General features: G+C 40.1%; 4 protein-coding genes across 4 annotated transcripts; 3 read left to right on the top strand and 1 right to left on the bottom strand.

Annotated features, from left to right (window-relative positions):
* Positions 1 to 126: 126 nt before the first annotated feature.
* Positions 127 to 2,970, bottom strand: LOC103958201 (pentatricopeptide repeat-containing protein At5g52850, chloroplastic). Its single transcript, XM_009370444.3, has one exon. The coding sequence runs from the start codon at positions 2,908 to 2,910 to the stop codon at positions 202 to 204; it is 2,709 nt and encodes a 902-aa protein (XP_009368719.2). The 5' UTR covers positions 2,911 to 2,970; the 3' UTR covers positions 127 to 201.
* A 2,348-nt stretch (positions 2,971 to 5,318) lies between these two features.
* LOC103958198 (protein SGT1 homolog) lies at positions 5,319 to 8,449 on the top strand. Its single transcript, XM_009370441.3, has 10 exons — positions 5,319 to 5,533; positions 5,692 to 5,761; positions 6,215 to 6,339; positions 6,464 to 6,596; positions 6,837 to 6,933; positions 7,079 to 7,144; positions 7,396 to 7,531; positions 7,611 to 7,696; positions 7,780 to 7,884; positions 8,047 to 8,449. Exons 1-10 carry the CDS (start codon positions 5,374 to 5,376, stop codon positions 8,152 to 8,154), a joined length of 1,086 nt encoding a protein of 361 aa, XP_009368716.2. The 5' UTR covers positions 5,319 to 5,373; the 3' UTR covers positions 8,155 to 8,449.
* A 631-nt stretch (positions 8,450 to 9,080) lies between these two features.
* Positions 9,081 to 10,944, top strand: LOC103958199 (trafficking protein particle complex subunit 1-like). Its single transcript, XM_009370442.2, has 3 exons — positions 9,081 to 9,569; positions 9,881 to 9,999; positions 10,563 to 10,944. The coding sequence occupies exons 1-3, from the start codon at positions 9,231 to 9,233 to the stop codon at positions 10,612 to 10,614; spliced, it is 510 nt and encodes a 169-aa protein (XP_009368717.2). The 5' UTR covers positions 9,081 to 9,230; the 3' UTR covers positions 10,615 to 10,944.
* A 6,432-nt stretch (positions 10,945 to 17,376) lies between these two features.
* On the top strand, positions 17,377 to 19,238 carry LOC103958200 (UDP-glycosyltransferase 88A1-like). Its single transcript, XM_048564914.1, has one exon. The coding sequence runs from the start codon at positions 17,549 to 17,551 to the stop codon at positions 19,016 to 19,018; it is 1,470 nt and encodes a 489-aa protein (XP_048420871.1). The 5' UTR covers positions 17,377 to 17,548; the 3' UTR covers positions 19,019 to 19,238.

Raw genomic sequence — 19,238 nt, 5'->3', positions numbered from 1 at the left:
CTTGATTTCCGTTGAGAATGAGTAATGTAACACCGTGTTAGCAGTTCGAGTTTTGGCATTGGGGTTGTGCGTGGTTCCATTGTTGTGCTCGATTTCTGTTTTTGATTTTGGTCTCACAATTGCATGGTTATGAACTAATGTAAACTCTTTGTTGTGGCTTTCTGAGTTCTTATCGTTTTACACGGAAAAGCAACCAGAAGGCTACATCGTCAACAGGCTAACATTTTCGTCCATGGAATCCTTCTGCCGCAAATTACCTGTACCCCTACACGAGCACTCACCCTTGTTGAAGATATGCAACCGGTTCCCGTCCCTCACAATGATCTCCCGACCAACAACTTGAGTTACAAGCGTTATAAAGCTGTGGCATTCGACGCATATGCGCACATTCTTAGACACGCGTATGGAGGCGTTACGTGGTGTTTTGAGAAGACCGAATGCAACGGCTAACTTCTCAATGTGATATGATGAATCTTCGTAATCTTGATACGAGTATCCTCTCTTCTTCAACTCTGTAATAAGAGATTCTACCTTCTCTTGGATTTCATTTATCTGTGGATGTGATCGATCTCCTGCATCGAAGAGATGAACCCTGTTCCTTATTTCCATCCAGCACTGCCCGACATTCTTCTTCAATCCCCTCTCCCTCATTGCTTGTCTTGTACTTTTGGCTAAATCCGGCTGACCAGAATCATCATACATACTTGCAAGCAGCACGTAAAAAGCTGGATCAGACGGGTCAAGTTCCATCCCTCGCCTCGCTGTATATTCCCCGAGGGAAATGTTTTTATGTAACTTGCAGGCAGCCAATAGTGTCTTGTAAATTAAGGCATCCGGCTTAAAGGGCATGGTCATGATCGCTTCCATGGCATCCTCTAGTCGCCCTGCTCTGCCAAGGAGATCAACTAAACAGGAATAGTGATCCAGTTGTGGAACTATATCATACTTTTCTCTCATTGACTGAAAATGCTCAAGACCTAGTTCAACCAAACCGCCATGGCTGCAAGTGAAAAGCACCAACAGGAATGTAATGGAATCAGGTTTAAATCCTGCCAACCTCATGTTGTCAAAGGAGGAGAGAGCGGATGAAATATATCCACTCGATGCCAATCCAGAAATCAAGCAGTTCCATGACACTATATCTGGCTCAGAAATCTCACTGAAAGCTTTGTGTGCATCATCTCTGCACCCACATTTCCCATATAAGTCCACTAAGGCATTCAAAACTGATATCCCACTGCCTAAACCAGCTTTGATAGAATAGCAATGAAGTTGCTTCCCAGTTTCCATTGATGCCAAGCCAGCTGATGCAGATAAGAAGCTTGCAAGGCTAAACCCATCCATCATAACGTCATCAGTCTGCATACGGGCGATGACATCCAGTGCAATTTCATAATTACCTAGCTGATTCATTCGTGTGGCTAAACCTGTATATGTGATAGCATCTCGATGGATCATGGAGTTAATCACATGCCACGCATCATCCACCATCCCCAGCGCAGCATAAGCATCCACAAGTGCATTCCCAACAGCTATATCACTGCCAGCTTTGGTTTTAACTATACGTCCATGGATCTTTCGTGTCTGACTAAGAGATTTAACGGTACTGCAGGCACGAAGAATGCTAGAGAAAGTAAAGGAATTTGGCTCGACTCCTACTGTTCGCATCTCCAGAAAATACTGAAAAGAATCTTGTTCAAAACCGTGTTCAGCAAAACCGGCAATCAATGAAGTCCAAGTGATGACACTCGGCAATGTTATCTCCCTAAACGCTCTCAAACCATCTTCTATGAGGTCAGAACATTTCAAGTACATATCAACTACTGCACCGCCGGCACAAGTATCATCCTCCAATCCAGCCTTGAGCACCCGTGAATGGATCTGCTTTCCTAATTCCAGTAACAAAACCGCTGAGCAAGCTTTCAGCATACTAGAGTATGTAAAATTATTCGGTACAATTCCAGAGAGCTCCATCTCGTGCAATGCAGCAACAGCGTCCGCAACTCTCAAACTTTGAGCGAAGCCAGAAATAACAGAGGTCCACAACAACACATCATATTCAGATGTTTGATTCAACACCTTGATAGCATCTTCCATCTTCTGGCATTTCGAGTACATATTGACCATGGCTGTCTTCAAGACCAGATTCAGCCTCATTCCGAATCTTATCAAATGGGTATGTAGTAATTTCCCATAGTTCAAACCAAGAGAGCAGGATGCAGCGAAAAGTTTTACGAAAGTGAACTCATTTGGATGAACCCTAGCAGCATATATCATATCCATGTAGTAGCCTAGAGCCTGTCTCCATTTCTGAGCTTGGACCAATGAAGAGATGATTGCAGTCCAAGAAACAGTATCACCACTCTCCATATCCCTAAATATCTTACAAGCCTCTTCGGTTAAACCACACTTGGCATACAGATCAATCATACTACTACCAAGAAATTGATTTGGCTCGAATCCAAGCTTGATCACAAACGTATGGATTCGAGTCCCATAATCCAACTCTCCCAACAACGAGCACGATTTTAACACACTTGAGAGTGTAAACTCATTGGGGCACTGACCGGAAACAATCATCGAATCAAAGAATTCAAGCGAGTCATGATAGTGTCCGTTCCTGACATACGCGGACAGCATCCCGGTCCATGATACAACATCTCTGCGAGGCATTTCATCGAACAAGTGGCGTGCAGCCTCAACTCCAGAGCATTTTGCATAGAGAGACAGCAGGTTGTTGGTTAAGTAAAGGTCATCGTCAAGACCCAGTTTGGTAATTGGGCTGTGCACACAGATGCCCTCTGGCAGGGACTGTGAGTTGCATGCTGAAAGAACCCGGAGGCAAGTTTCTTTGAAACAGTTAACTTCATTTGTGTTGACAACGAACCTGGTGACTTTTGCTATAGACATCAAATTCACAACATTTTCGTATGGTTGAATTTGAGAGATAAAAAGATTAAATACCACGTGACGTTTTGACTGTCACACTTTAAAAAGCTAAGAGTACTTTCAAAGAAGATGTTAACATGTCATATTATAATCGTAAAAAAAAAAAAAAAAAACCAACAACAATATTTCTTAAGGAAAATTAATGAAAATGACTTATAAACGTTAAGTTTTAATCAAAATGACAAAAAAAATTGTTGTAAGTGAACAGTACTATGAGTGTTTCGTTAAAACTTCCTATTTTTTAACCAAAAACCAAATCTGATGTGGCATGATATTTGGCAACCCTCACCCGCAAAAATTAGCCGTGTTATCAACTTTTTTTAATTAATTATTAAATACATTATATTAATTTATTACTGTTTTTTGTTTTATAGTATTTATTATGGGTGTGTAATATCCACATACATCTTTTTACTCCTCACATACCTCTTATTAATTTCTCATTTGATATTCTTCAATTCATTCGATCTGACGATTGGAAATTAAGAAAGCGTGTAAGAAGTAAAAAGAGGTGTGTGGATAGCGCACATCTTTATTATAATAGTTCAATGCAATAAATTGTAATAAAATAATAATTTAATTTGAAATATCGAGTTGAGAGTAAAACTTTAAAATATGTCAAGATCACATACATTGTTAAATTTAAATTTTATATTAAAAATTTGTCGTTGGTAGACATGTAACATTATTTATATAGTCATGTACAAATGGAAGCTTCCTTTCTCAATAGTTGGGTTTCTGGTATGTGAATATGGAAGCTCGCACGAAAACTAATATCTAAAAAAATTATATTCCTTTTTGCATTGCGTTACATATAACATCACATTGATAATATTTATAAGCTGGGAATAAATAAAAGTACATAGAAACATGGAAGAAGCCAAGAAAAGTTTGTAAACTTGCCTTCCTTGCTTGGTTGTTCTTGGAAATTTACTTTCCTACCAAAAGCAAGAAATATAAAAATACCTACGAATATCATCCAAGTTTAGCTAAGCATGTCAAGACTAAAAGTGATGATTTAGAATTAAATAGGTCTATAGCATGATTCCCTCAATCATTTATGATTACTGTGTGATTAGTAATAATTTTTTAAATGAATCGGTAAAATACGCTGATAACTGTAAGTTTTATATAAATATAAAGAGTACTTTGGTTGTGAGTTTCATTTAGTGCTATTTTCTAATTACAAAGTCATCAATGTAGCGAGGAAGTTTTAACATGTCCATCTTACTAGAAATACTTTGTGAGGTCATATGAGATTAAAATATAGAGAATTTCATACTAATTTGAATATAGATTTTCTTGCATACTTAAATTTAGCAAAATTAACTAAAAGAAAATGGAGCTAACTCAAGTTCGAATCCCTTCTCAACAAATAGATTTTGTTATATTCTTTAATTATTATTTTTGATAAGATGAACTGTCAATTTAGTTACTAAATTATTACACGAGTGAAAATTAGGTCCCTAAACTTTTTTTTTTCCAGAAAAATTAGTCATTGAATTATAAAAATCTACCAATTACATCCCTAATATGAGATTCGAAGCTACTATATTCAATTTTCCGTCAATTTAAGTCACGTTACTTGCATGTGATCTACATTGGAGGGTAGATTGTAATTTTCTATAAAGAAATAGTGTATGGAGTTAACTTTGAAGCTTTAGACGTTAGATTCGCAACCTATATGAAATGTTAAGGGCTTATAGGTGAGAAAAAAATGATATTACACTCTAAAATGTGTCAAGTAATATAAGTTGAAGAAAAATAGGTTTGAATACAATAGTAGGATGAAAATAGTAATTTTTAATGAATTTAGAGAGTTATTTTACCAAAAAAATAATTCAAGAAACTAATTTTCACTGACATGATAGTTTAGGGATTAAATCGACACTTTACCCATACTATGTTGTATGCTCATCATACAATTAATCATTTGACACATGTTCTTTCACTTAACCTTAGTTAAATTTTTTCAAAATTGAAAAGATAACATTTGATGTGAAAATTAACTTGAGTTAAGTGAGATAACACATGGCAAATATATAAGTGCATAGTGAACATACACCATAGTTATGATGATGATACTCACAACTAGCAAGGGACGAAGCCCAAAAGCCCCACCAACGCTATTCTCTCTCCCCATCGGATTAAGCGAATGAGTAATGCTAGTTAAATAAATTTTTTAGACTATATTTGCAAATAACGTATCACTAAAAAAAATAAGTAAATTAATAAACGATTAATTATCTAATTATAAACAATAAAAGCATATAATATTAGCCTTAAGTTAAGCGAATATAATTTTAAGTATACGATATTTATCAGCTTACTCTCTCATATTTGCCACCCCAAGTCAATCATATTGTCTCCCTACTTTTTTTCTAGACTCTTCCATTTCCCTCAGTCCAGACGGTTGCTCCGCCAATGGCTTCCGATCTCGAAAAGAGTGCCAAGGAGGCGTTCATCGACGACCACTTCGAGTTGGCCGTTGACCTCTACACCCAGGCCATCGCTCTCAACCCTCAGAGCGCCGAGCTCTACTCCGACCGCGCGCAGGCCAACATCAAATCCGGCAATCTCACTGGTACCCCTTTTTCCTCTTGCAATTTCGCGCCAACCCTTTTCTTTGTTTCTTGTTTGGTTCCCAAGAAAGCCTGTGAAAATTGAAATAAGTTCAAGAAAATGGTCAATTGGGTCTTCTAATTCTCTTTTATCTGTTGTGCTTTTTTTTTGTTTGTTCAGGGGCTGTTGCGGATGCGAACAAGGCAATTGAGTTCGATCCATCACTATACAAAGCGTATTTGCGCAAAGGGTGAGTTCGAATGCACCAACACCGGAAACTCGTAATTCTGTTTGTTGTTTTTTTATCACCTATTTGTATGGAATACAATAAAGATTGCAACTTGTATTTGATATTTTCGGACTGTAATCTAATAGGGTGTTCAATTTTGTCTAAGCTTGTAACTATCAACTCGAAAATTAATAAAGGTCATGCTGATCATTGGTATTTGTTGTGGATCTTTCGTCCTTTGCGAAAGGGAAAGGCTTTTAATGCTAATTTGAGTGTTTCAAAACTTTTGTTTTTGTTTTTGGCCAAAATCTTGGAGGGCTTATGGCGGGGTATCGTGGAGTCCATTTGTGAAACTCGTTGTGTACTACGTGTGGGTTTTGATTTGGTATCAGTTATGTTCTGCACTTTCTACATGTGATTGCCAATGTCATCGCTAGTTTTACAATTTTTATTCTTTGCTGTTGTTGGTTACAGAATTGCCTGCATCAAGCTCGAGGAATATGAGACTGCAAAGGCAACCCTGGAAATTGGTGCTCCTCTGGCCCCGCATGAGACAAGATTCGCTGAATTGATAAAAGAGTGTGATGAGAAAATTGCAGGTGCGATGGTTGCTTGTTTCAAGTTGCACCTTTGTAGTGATTCATGGAAATGACGGGCCTTTTCACACAGTTAGATATTTAGCTTTCTTTTTTGGTCTGATTTATGCTGTTTCCTTCCAATCAGAGGAAACTGGTGTTCAACCAACATCTTCGTTGGAGAAAAACATGACAGAGAATGTTATACCTGCAGAAGATGTTCAGCCTGTGAGTCAACCTTCCAATCAGGTGACCGTAGCAACTGTCAAACCAAAATACAGGTTAGTCGAGATCAATTTAATTTCTGTTGCAGCAAGTGTTTTAGTCTTGATATTTTGAAGGAGCATCACCAAAACATTCTATCTGCAGTTCTTGTTATTTTTTTTTTTACCTTTTTGTACAGTGTATGTTGAAGCTCCGTGCTATCTATGCATGCTTGGGTAATACCCTCTTATTTGCTTTATGTATCCTTATTCCTTAGTCACTGAGATGCATGATTTGGTGGAAATTTTTTTATGCAGGCATGAATTCTACCAGAAGCCAGAAGAAGTGGTTGTGACCATATTCGCCAAGGGCATACCAGCCAAAGATGTTAATGTTGACTTTGGTGAACAAATAGTATGGTTCTCATTGATCCAATGCTTCTTTTTATTATTTGTGAATATTGATTTTATAGTTGTCGAGAACCTACATAGTAAAAAAGTTCTGTGGATATTTATACAAGTTTTATGACTGACGAATCACTTTTATTGGTTGTTTCCAGCTAAGTGTTAGTATTGATGTCGCTGGTGAAGATACGTATCATTTTCAGCCTCGTTTATTTGCGAAGGTAGTGCACCTATTCTATGTTGGTGAGATTTTTTTTTTCTTTGTTTGCAACAAGGATATACACAGAAAATTAGAGAAATAGATGATGGCCCTTTCCATTTTCCTATTTATATTTTTAAAATAATTGGCAGTATCGTATGCTTTGAATTTAATCTGGCCTGAGCAGTTGGTATTCTTTTGAGCTATTGGTTGATTTTATATATGCATGAGAGCATTTTCGAATAACTGTGCGGTTTGGTTGTTTGCGAACAGATAATACCTGAAAAGTGTAGATTTGACGTTCTGTCCACCAAAGTTGAAATTCGCTTGGCTAAAATTGAACCATTACACTGGACATCTCTTGAATTCAGCAAGGACAGCCCTGTTCCACAAAGGGTCAGTGGCCCAGGTATGTTAATATGTTTGCAACCCTCTGATTCTAAAACTAGATTAGAAATTTGCTGCTAAAATGTGTTTACTGTCTGCAGTTGTTTTAGCGCCAAGGCCATCCTACCCATCCTCGAAACCAAAAAGGGTCGACTGGGATAAGCTGGAGGCCCAAGTGAAGAAGGAGGTTTGCTCGTAACCCAATTGGTTTGACATTACTCTTGTATGTTTCACTGCATGACCACTTACTCCGGTGCGTTGTGACTCCAGGAAAAAGAAGAGAAGCTTGATGGTGATGCAGCTTTGAACAAATTTTTCCAAGACATATACAAGGATGCTGATGAGGACACAAGAAGGGCCATGAGAAAATCTTTTGTAAGACTCTTTCCGTATCTAGTATTTTGATAGCCAGTAGAATTCATAATTCCGGTCACCATGAAAGATTCGAGTGGAACCACCACGGTTTTGGGAGTAAAACCAGTCTACGTTATATTGACTTGCATATTGCATCCTTGTGTTTGTGTTTGTACTGTACAGGTGGAATCGAACGGGACAGTGCTTTCGACAAACTGGAAAGAAGTGGGAAACAAAAAGGTTGAGGGAAGTGCTCCGGACGGCATGGAGATGAAGAAATGGGAGTTCTAGACTGTTGCTGCACTCTAGTACTAGTTGGAACCGAGTGATATGCTTTTTCTTTGTGCTTGTAACCTATTTGGGAGTGTGATTTTGTTGGTTGGACAGACAATAGTTTTGCAGTTAGTCTTTGGCACTACTCTGGCTGTTTGGATGATGACTCTCTTAGTCTCTTCCGCCTGTGAAATTAACCCGCATTGGTGTATTTTCTTTTGTGTTTTGCTTGTGCCTTGTACGCTCAAAACCGATCCCATCTGGACAAATTGTAAGTGTTTAATACCTAATTTCTTTGTTCTTGCGTTGTTGATGCCGAGTTCTGCTTTAACTTCTTGCACTCCTGTCCTGCCAGTCCGCGGCACGGATAACCAGGTATCAATCATATTGTTCATCTAAGACGATATGCGCAATCGAACCGGCTACAGTTTTGACTTGGTGCTGAGTGAGAGCGGAGTACGCTGTTATAGTTAACTTGATCGTATCAATTGTACTATTCATCTAAGACGATATGAGCAAATAGAACCGGTTACAACTTTAACCTGGTGCTGAGTGAGAGTGGAGAGTACATTGTTATACTTAACTTGGTTAAGTTCGGATGCATCTAATTTTCGGACGTATCTGTACACATTTTCTTTTGATAAAATCAACCAACTTGTTGCCACTTAGTATTATGAAGTACGGATTAGCGATATTTCTTTTCATTCGTAAGTGAGAGATTTAAGTTTGATTCTGAATTATATTATTGTTAATTCATTGTGAGACTTAACCCACCTTCACACCTTAATGTAAATAATATCGATTCTTAAAAAAAAAAAAAAAAAAAAAAAAAAAAAAAAATTAATCATCTTGTTAACAAAAAATAATAAGAAATACCGTTTTTTTTTTTTTAAAGTAAAAATTAGTTAAATTCCTATGCATAAAACGCCGCGTTCCTTCTACCTGCAGGTTCTATAGTATCACCATCGTCCTGATCATTTTCTGTTTCTTTGGTCTGCGAGTGCGACGGCGAGTTCGGAAAATAAGATCAATCAGTCCGATCGGATTCCGATTTCAGACTTTGAAATACTTAGAAGCAGGAATAGCACGGAGAAATGCAATTCTTCGGAGGAACGGAGATAAGCCCGTCGCTGCCGGCGTCGACGGCGTCGGGAAACAACGGGCACATGATGTACGTCTTTAACCGCAACGGCGTCTGCCTGCTCTACCGCGAGTGGAATCGGCCGCTTCACACCCTGAACCAGCAGCAGGATCACAAGCTAATGTTCGGTCTCCTCTTCTCCCTCAAGTCGCTCACCGCCAAGATGGACCCCACCACGCAGGACAAGTCCAACCTCGGCGTCCCTCAGCTGCCCGGGCAAGGCTGCTCCTTCCATAGCTTCCGCACCAACACCTACAAGCTCACTTTCATGGAGTCCCCTTCCGGCATTAAGGTTTGTTTCTTCAATTTTCTCCATTTTTCATTGCCTTTCAGATCTAGATATTGAGAAGAAAAAAAACAGGGTTTGAATTTTGATTGGAATGAAAGGATTTGCTGATTCTGTTGGCTATTTGATTATACTAGATGTCCCCAATTAGCAATTTAGATTCTTGATCTTGAATTTGTGCTTGGCTTGGCAATTTTGATGCGTGTTCGTTGTTTATACCAAGTTTTGTATGATTATTCTTAATCCACTGTTGATGTGATGGAAAAAAAACTTAACTTTATAATTGGTGTGCTCTGCTTACTGTTTTGGGTGTGCAGATCATATTGGTTACTCATCCTGGAACTAGTGACTTGAGGGAGTCGTTGAAGTACATTTACAACTTGTATGTCGAGTACGTTGTGAAGAACCCGCTTTACACTCCCGGAACTCCAATCGGGTAACTGACTCTGTTCTCGTCGTTATAATGTGGTGAATGATAATCTTCACACCAAGAAGTTTCATGTGATAGGTCACAAATAGTTATTCGTATAATTAATCACAGTGAGAAGTTTGGTAGATAGCAATCCCTGCTGCATTAACATATGTCAAACTCTTTCCTTGATTTCTTATCACGCTGATGCATCCCGTTGGGTTGGTCAAGTAATGATGAAGAAAATGTGTCCTTATATGTTGTGTTGCATTATAACAGATCTGATCTTTGAAGTAGTCGTTCTTAGTAGGCATGTCGAAATGTGTCGATGTATGAAACATGTCTGTCTATTCCTTGTGTAGGCATATTGAATTAGTATTTATGTTTGGCGGCTTAGGCATCTTAGATACTTCGTATGTACCTGACTCGTTGATGTCATGATACTATAAATAATTTCTTATTCCGTCACACCACTAGAAAGTCTTGTAGTTTCTTGCGATTTCTTTTTTAAATGTGTGGTTGTGTACTTTGTAAGGTTTTCACACAATCGGAAAAAGGTTTTTGAATTCCAGAGTAAGTTTTCCTTGTAGGTGTGAGCTATTCAACACGACTCTTGACCAGTACGTCAGGAGCATTTCATAGAAGCTCAAGGAAGCATTCAGTTAGCATTCTTTCTGCCGACATTTACTCTTACCTTGGACCGAAGCCGATGGACATTTGGGTTCATTCAGATGCAGGTCATTGAAATGTACCATGTCGTGGATAATTTCTGCAACTTGATTCTAAGAGTTTTACAATGAGATATGAGCGTACATTTTCATCCGTGCGGACTCGATGTGTTCAGTGGCATCATGTAGTGTCCAATTTGATTATGACAAATTGATTTGATGTAATATTGGAAGCATGATTTGTTAATTGTCATCAGTTACCGAATTGTTTGGCTTTTCTTATCAAATTTTTAGTGTTTCTATACCTCTTGCCGTAGGCTTCAATTAGTCTGTCGGAAAAAAACTCTAGTCTCATTGGTTTTTCGGATATCATGTATGTCGCAATTTCCTTTACCCATCACCACCAATTGGCCACTTGGTGGCCAGAAGAGCCAGGCAAGCTGATGCTAACGCGCCATCCTTCCCTAAGTTGCAAAGCATCCACATACTGCCCTACTGAGACGATGACAAAGCCCCATACATTGCCTCTGTCTGTGTCGGACTGCATGCCATTACCAGGCCCCTCATCGACGCAGGCACCGTCTCTTTCCCTTCCTCACCTCCTTCGCCAACCTTGAAACACACCATTGTCAGCGGAGATAGCTCATAGATGGAAGGATCGAATGAAATGGAAAAGATTGAATTAAGGAGAGAATAATTATCCACAGCCCCAACGGGGGTGTTTAATGGTCATTCCATGTGAGGGTCTTATAGTTCAGTTGAATAAGAACATTTACTATTGTGCTCGAGTTTCCGAGTTCGCATCCTCCCCTCCTCAAAAAATGTCATTGGGGTTTGGTAACGATTGGATTGGAAAAGGGACCAACAAAATGAATTGGTAGTTCCAAGGGTGGCGATGGATTGGAATAATCCTACAACATTCACTACTTGCGGTAGTTGGTGGACGCGCTCTAAAATCAACGCACGCATACTTCTCATTCCTCCATGAGTCCTCCACCAAGAAAACGGATATGAATTTCTCGTGGATTGTAATTTTGTTCGAATGTTGCATTGAAAGCTACTTGATTCTGGAAACTAGGGCTACATTGAGATACATTCAATTACGGAAATTGATTATTTTCCAGAATTAAATAAATAGTGTTCAAACTCTCACTCACCTCCAACCATGTTCCAAGGGTGGCAATGCCTGCCTGCGTGCAGTTGGTGGAACAAGTTGGACTCATTCCAAATTTCCGCACGCATGCTCCTTATTCCTCCGAGTCTTTCACCAAAATAACGGATTGGATATTTTTCATGGGAATTTTAACGAAAAACTTCAGGTACTGTTCACTTTAACGAAAAACCATATTTTAACACTAAAAAGTCAATCATGGTACTATTCATTTTACCGTTTATTTTGTCGTTATTGTTAAAACTCAAAATTTTCAAGTCATTTTCATTAGTTTTCCTTATTTTCATGGATTATTTCGTTTTGAAATTTTGCATCGAAAAGGACAATTGAAATGGGCAAGAACTATCAAGAATGGTGTAAAAGATTTTTTTGTATTTTGATTGATCAGAAATCTACACAAGCTTTAAGTAAATATAAAAGGGGGAAAGAGTTAAAGCATTGCACGTGCAACTCCTGAATTTAAGCTTTTGTAAGGCTATACAAGATCCCTTGAATTAAGGGGACTACATGACATTCCTTGATAGAGGGCCTCACCGACTACCATTAGGGTTCTTATATTATTATTTCAACACTCCTCCTCAAGTTGGAGAGTGTATGTCAAGAACTCCTAACTTGCGAAACATGGTTGAGAATGCATCCTTTCCCAACGCCTTTGTGAACAAATATGCTAGTTGGTGTGAGGAAGAGACATATTTTGTAACAACGGAACCATCTTGCACTTTGTCTCTGATGAAGTGACAATCAATCTCTATATGTCTAGTCTTATCATGGAAGACGGGGTTAGCAACTATGTGTAAAGCTGCTTGGTTATCACAATGCAATGTCGCGACACCAGGATGTGATAAGCTCAGGTCTTTGAGAAGATGTCGAAGCCAAGACAATTCACAACAAGCACCTGTCATAGCTCTGTATTCAGCTTCAGCTGAAGATAAGGAAACCGTCTTTTGTCTTTTTGATCTCCAAGAAATCAAAGAAGATCCTAAGAATATGCAATAACCTGTTGTAGACCTTCGGGTGATTAGGCAACATGCCCAGTTCGAGTCACAATAAGCTGTCAGAGCTAAATTGTGATGTGAGGAAAAGAAAAGGCCCTGACCTGGTGTGCCTTTGATATACCTTAGAACACGAAATGCTGCCTGTATATGTGGCTTATGTGGTTCATGCATAAAACGGCTCAACAAATGCACATAATAAGTAATGTCAGGACAAGTGATAGTCAAGTAGATCAAACGCCCAACAATTCTTCTATACTAAGATGGATCTTTAAGCAATTCTCCTTTGTCTGAAAGCTTCAAATTTTGTTCCATTGGGAAGTTCACTGGCCGTGCCCCCAAGAGGCCAACATCCTTCAAAATCTCCAAAGCGTATTTCCGTTGTGAGAGGGAAAAACCTTTGTGTGAACGTGACATTTCAATCCCCAAAAAATACTTCAAGTTTCCGAGATCTTTGATTCGAAAGCGACTGTGTAGAAACCTTTTAAGAGAGGATATGGCAGCCATATTATTTCCAGTAATGACGATGTCGTCCACATAAATCAAAAGGGCCGTGAATGACTTTCCTTTTTTATGAGTAAAAAGAGAGTAATCAGCTTTGGATTGTACAAAACTAGCAGTTTGAATAGCAGTGGAGAACTTAGCAAACCATTGACGAGAAGCTTGCTTTAAACCATATAACGACTTGTTGAGGCGACACACTAAACTCTCCCTTTGTCATAGAAAACCAGGAGGGGTGACATATAGATTTCCTCATGAAGATCACTATGCAGAAATGCGTTATTAACGTCCAGTTGGTGAATGAACCAATTTTGAGCAGAAGCAAGAACTAATAAACATCGAACATTAGTCATTTTAGATGTGGGTGAAAAAGAATCATGGTAGTTAATGTCTTCCATTTGAGTGTAGCCCTTGGCTACCAAACGCGTTTTGTAACGCTCAATGGTTCCATCAGAACGCCGTTTGATCTTCTAAACCCATCTGCAACTAATATGAGATTTTCCGGGAGGAAGAAAAGTAAGAGTCCAAGTGTGATTTTCTACCAATGCTTGTAATTCAGAATGCATTGCGGCCTGCCAGTGAGGACTAGAAGCGACCCTTGTATATGTGCTAGGCTCCTCATCATGAGTAACATGAGCAATGTAAGCAAAATGATCGAGTGAGTAACGGTGATAAGATAAGAAATTACTCAATGGATACCGTGTACCTTTACAAATACTTGACGACGAAGACGACGATGGTTTGGGTGTGGGCAGCGTCATTTGTGAGCATACATAATCACCGAGGTAAACAGGGGTAGTGCGATGACGTTGGGGTCGCCCAGTAGAGTCTGGTGGAGCTATATAGTCATCAGTGGAAAAATGAGGATTTATGGGATTGGGTGGAGATGTGTCAGAGGTGGTTGTATTGGGTGAAGTGGGTGGATAAGTGTCTGAAAGGGTAGGATGGGATGAGGCATGGAGACATGGTGGACTAGATGTTTCTAGAATGGATGGAGAAATGATGGATGGAGAAGAATGAGGTCAACAATAGGGTAAAGATGCAGGTTTGTAGTAGGTTCTACCGTGGGAGAAGATGGCAAGGTCTGAAAAGGGTAGGTATTTTCATGAAAAATGACGTCCCGGTTCATAAAAATTTGTTTTGTTGTTAAATCATAAAGTTTGTATGCCTTTTGCCCGAAAGGATAACCAAGAAATGCACAACGCCTAGCTCGTGCATCAAACTTATGAGAAACATGTACATTGGTCGCATAGGCAAGACATCCAAACACACGTATATAAGAAAAAGTGGGAGGTTTAGCATGAAGTAGTTCATAAGGTGTTTTGTAATGGAGAAGAGGGGTTGGGAATCTATTTATACGGTGTCCAGCGGTTAACACACAATCCCCCCAAAAAGGTAATGGAAGATGAGCTTGATAACGCAAAACACGTGCCATTTCAAAAAGGTGACGGTGCTTGCGTTCTACAACCCCATTTTGTTGAGGCGTATAGACGCATGAATGTTGAAAAACAATCCCAATATCCTTAAAAAAAGGACGTAAAGAAAGGAACTCCCCACCATTATCGGTTCGAATTGTTCGTACTTGTGTTTGGAATTGTGTTTGCACAAAGGAAAAAAAACTTTTAAGTAGGCTTTGTGTTTCACTTTTATGATGCATGAGGAAGACCCATGTAAACCTAGAATAATCATCTACCACTGTTAAAAAGTAATTGGCTCCAGAAAGAGAACTTATCTTATAAGGACCCCAAATGTCACAATGGATGAGATCAAAAGGTTTCTTAGTAGTAATTGAACTAATGCCAAAAGGAAGACGATGTTGCTTGGCCAATAGACATATGTCGCAAGCAGCATTCAACTTAAAAGGGATATGCAAAATATTTTTTGCCATAAATTCTAATTGAGATGGTGATATGTGACCCAAACGTCGATGCCATAATTCAGTGGAGGAGGTGACAAGGTTGCATGAAGGTTTGACAAAAGATGTTGGCCTTTCTAAAGCGAGCGCCACTAAGTGATACTGTCTTCCATGCTGTTTACCCAAACCAATCGTTTTCTTCATAGCCAAATCCTGCAAAATGCACCAGTAAGGGAAACATGTTACTGAACAAGCCATGGCGCTAGTGACCTTGCTTACAGACATTAAGTCAACTTTGAAAGTTGGCACATATATTACATCTTGCAAATGAATTGAAGAATTTAAAGATAAATTCCCAATGGATGTGATAGGAGCCTCCTGTCCACTAGGCATTTGAACAGGTGGTAAGGTGACACTCTTGGTACAACGAGTGAGTGAATTTGGTGAAGATGTAATATGGTTTATCGCACCACTGTCGATTATCCATCGACGAAGGCGCTTCAGAGGTTTTAACAAACCTGATGAGTTTTCAGTGGCATTGGCGGCGACATTGGCTTTAGGAGCATTCTGTGTTGTCTCATTGTTGTTCATAATGGACAGTATCTGCTGAAATTGAACGTTAGAGAGACCAGGTACATCGGAATGCAGTTCTTGCAGAGAATCCCCATTGGTGGTATTGTTGGCAAAAATTCCATGGCATTTGTTGCGTTCACTGCCGTTGTTTCCACGCTTACCACCTTTGTTGCTATGATGAAGACGATGTTCGGGAGGATATCCGTGCAGTTTGTGGCATGTGTCAATGGTATGGTGGGTGGTGTCACAAAAAGTGCAGTGGAGTTGTTTACGGGAAAATAAGCTGCTACCAATTTGGCTGCCAGTTTACAACTTCTACCATTGACGAACCACCATTGCTGATACCTCTGCAGCTTCACGTGAATCACTCACATTGCGCTGTTTTTCTTGCTAGACAATCATGGAATACACTGAACGCACAGAGGGCAATAGACTCATCATCAGGATGTTGCCACGCATAGCACCATAAGACTCGTTGAGACCCATGAGGAATTGCATTAATTTGGTTCTCTTCGTTTGATCACCTTGCTTCTTTAAAGCACCACAGGTGCAAGACTTATGATCATTGTAGGATGCAAGTTCATCCGACAAACTCTTCAGTTTGGTATAATAAGCAGCAACAGATAATTGGTCATGAGAAATAGAAGCTATTTCTCGTTGAATTTGATAAATTCTAGGTGCATTACCTTGGCTAAAACGATCTTCAAGATCTTGCCAAATCGCTTGGGGTGTGGTGTAGTAAACAATGTTATCATGGATAGTTTGGTCAACTGAATTCAAGATCTAAGAAACGATCATGTCGTTGCACCGTTTCCAGGAAGCAAAGTCATTTGGTTTCTTGCTTTCATCAGGAGCCTTTAGTGTGCCATCCACAAAACCCAGCTTGTTCTTAGCACTCAGAGAAAGCTTCACAGAACGACACCAAGTGGAGTAATTGTCTCAGTTGAAAAGCTTGGAGACGAGAACCATCGCCGGATGGTCGGAATGGTGAATGAAAAAAGGACTGGAAATGTCTGACTTGTTTCCATCCGAACTCTGTTCACCAACCATGAAAAAACAACGATACAGAAGAAAAAAAAATGCAGAGAAAAAAAATGTAACGGGAAGAAACTAGGGTTTGCTTGGATTTCCCTAGCTCTATGATACCATATCAAGAATGGTATAAAAGATTTTTTTTGTATTTTGATTGATCAGAAATCTACACAAGCTTTAAGTAAATATAAAAGGGGGAAGGAGTTAAAGCACTACACGTGCAACTCCTGAATTTAAGCTTTTGTAAGGCTATACAAGATCCCTTGAATGAAGGGGACCACATGACATTCCTTGATAAAGGGCTTCACCGACTACCATTAGGGTTCTTATATTATTATTTCAACAAGAACCATATTGACCCGCAATTTAAAGATGAAAAAGACATTTCCAGACGGAAAAAGATCCTCGCAGGATCATCTTTACGAGTATTCAAGAGATTTTGTAATCATATCTGTTCATCGTATATCGTACGGTCATAAATTATTTAAATTTTAAAATTTAAAATTGATTATAAATATTACTTAACGAAAACTGATCGCACAATGTACAATGAACGGACATGATTATAAGATCCTCGTAATATTCACAAAATGAATCCGACAAGAATCATTTTCCAGATAATAAATTCAGAAATTTTGATTTCCCAATAAGAAAAAAGTAGACGGATAACATTTTTTTATTTCTTATTTTTATCAACAAAAATGATCGAGTAATGAAGGAAGAACCGAAGAAGTAGATAAGAACAAGTGTGATACTGGTAAAACTCTCACAAACACAGAGAACTATGGAGGCGCCAGCTATAGTTTTATATCCATCACCACCAATTGGCCACTTGATCGCCATGGTAGAGCTAGGCAAGCTCATACTCACCCGCCAACCTTCTCTGTGCATTCACATCCTCGTCACCACCCCGCCCTACCGCGCCGACGACACCGCCTCATACATCACCTCCGTCTCCGCCGCCACCCCTTCCCTCATCTTCCACCACCTCCCCACCATCTCCCTCCCTCCCTCCCTCACCTCCTCCCGCAACCACGAAACCCTAACCTTCGAACTCGTCCCCCTCAACAACCCTTACGTCCACCAAGCCCTCCTCTCCATCTCCCACAGCTTCTCCATCAAAGCTTTTGTCATGGACTTCTTCTGCGCTCTCGGGCTCTCCGTCGCCACCGAGCTGAACATCCCCAGCTTCTTCTTCTTCACATCCGGCGCTGCCTTCCTCGCCAGCTTCCTCTACCTCCCCACCATTCACAACATCACTGACAAAAGCCTCAAAGACCTAAATACCCTTCTCAACATTCCAGGAGTCCCGCCGATGCCTTCCTCCGATATGGCGAAACCGACTCTTGACCGAAGCGACAAGGCGTACGAACATTTCCTAGCAAGCTCAAGCCAGTTCCCCAAATCAGCTGGGATCATCGTAAACACGTTTGAATCTCTCGAATCTAGAACTCTCAGAGCAATATCGGACGGTCTGTGCTTGACCGAGAACATTCCCACGCCGCCGGTCTACCCCATCGGACCGCTGATTGTTTCCCACGGCGGTGGAGGCCGCGGGGCCGAGTGTTTGAAATGGCTGGACTCACAGCCAAGTGGAAGCGTGGTGTTCCTCTGTTTCGGGAGCTTGGGATTGTTTTCAAAGGAGCAGTTGAAGGAAATTGCGATTGGGTTGGAGAACAGTGGCCACAGATTTTTGTGGGTGGTCCGTAATCCGCCAGCCCAAAATCAAATTAAGGTGGCCATTACAGGCCAGTCCGATCGGGAATTGAAATCTCTACTCCCGGACGGGTTCTTGGATCGGACCAAGGACCGGGGGCTCGTGGTCAAGTCGTGGGCCCCGCAAGTGGCGGTGTTGAATCACGACTCAGTGGGTGGGTTTGTGAGTCATTGCGGGTGGAACTCGGTGTTGGAATCGGTGTGTGCCGGTGTGCCGATTGTGGCTTGGCCGCTCTACGCCGAGCAGAGATTCAATCGAGTGGTTTTGGTGGAGGAGATTAAGATTGCTTTGCCGATGAACGAGTCAGAAGATGGGTTTGTGAGAGCGGCGGAGGTGGAGAAGCGAGTTACGGAGTTGATGGACTCGGAGGAGGGCGAGTTGATGAGGAAGCGTACAAAGGCTATGCAAAACGAAGCCCATGCAGCGTTGGGTGAGACCGGGTCGTCTGGGGTTGCATTGACTAAACTACTTGAAATGTGGGGCAATACTGGTTCGAGCAGTTCCACCCTGGGAAAGCTCGCAGGCAACGCTATTTAATTTATACAGTGATCATTAACTGTCTTTAATAAATTGTAACTGTCTTTTACATCTTCATCATTATATTGAATAGTCCTAACAATAGACAATAAAATATTAATATTTTATTTATTTATAAAATAATACAATTTAACGATTAACGTGTTCACACTTATATGCGTGTCGATGTTGTGTATCAATGTGGGTGACCACTATATATATCCCTCCATCATCTTCTCAC

Source organism: the organism of the source record quoted next, unplaced genomic scaffold (assembly GCF_019419815.1).
Source record: "Pyrus x bretschneideri cultivar Hongxiangsu unplaced genomic scaffold, Pyrus_bretschneideri_v1 Contig4, whole genome shotgun sequence".
In the NCBI taxonomy this organism is placed as follows: domain Eukaryota; kingdom Viridiplantae; phylum Streptophyta; class Magnoliopsida; order Rosales; family Rosaceae; genus Pyrus; species Pyrus x bretschneideri.
This window is presented reverse-complemented; position numbering and strand designations above follow the sequence as displayed.

Bases quoted from the DNA above. Each gene is read 5' to 3' on its own strand.
- LOC103958200 (XM_048564914.1), top strand. From the start codon at position 17,549: ATGGAGGCGCCAGCTATAGTTTTATATCCATCACCACCAATTGGCCAC.
- LOC103958198 (XM_009370441.3), top strand. From the start codon at position 5,374: ATGGCTTCCGATCTCGAAAAGAGTGCCAAGGAGGCGTTCATCGACGAC. The intron at 5,534-5,691 runs GTACCCCTTTTT...TTGTTTGTTCAG, and splicing joins CAAATCCGGCAATCTCACTG to GGGCTGTTGCGGATGCGAAC. The intron at 6,597-6,836 runs GTTAGTCGAGAT...TTTTTTATGCAG, and splicing joins ACTGTCAAACCAAAATACAG to GCATGAATTCTACCAGAAGC.
- LOC103958201 (XM_009370444.3), bottom strand. From the start codon at position 2,910: ATGTCTATAGCAAAAGTCACCAGGTTCGTTGTCAACACAAATGAAGTT.
- LOC103958199 (XM_009370442.2), top strand. From the start codon at position 9,231: ATGCAATTCTTCGGAGGAACGGAGATAAGCCCGTCGCTGCCGGCGTCG. The intron at 9,570-9,880 runs GTTTGTTTCTTC...TTGGGTGTGCAG, and splicing joins AGTCCCCTTCCGGCATTAAG to ATCATATTGGTTACTCATCC. The intron at 10,000-10,562 runs GTAACTGACTCT...TTTTCCTTGTAG, and splicing joins ACTCCCGGAACTCCAATCGG to GTGTGAGCTATTCAACACGA.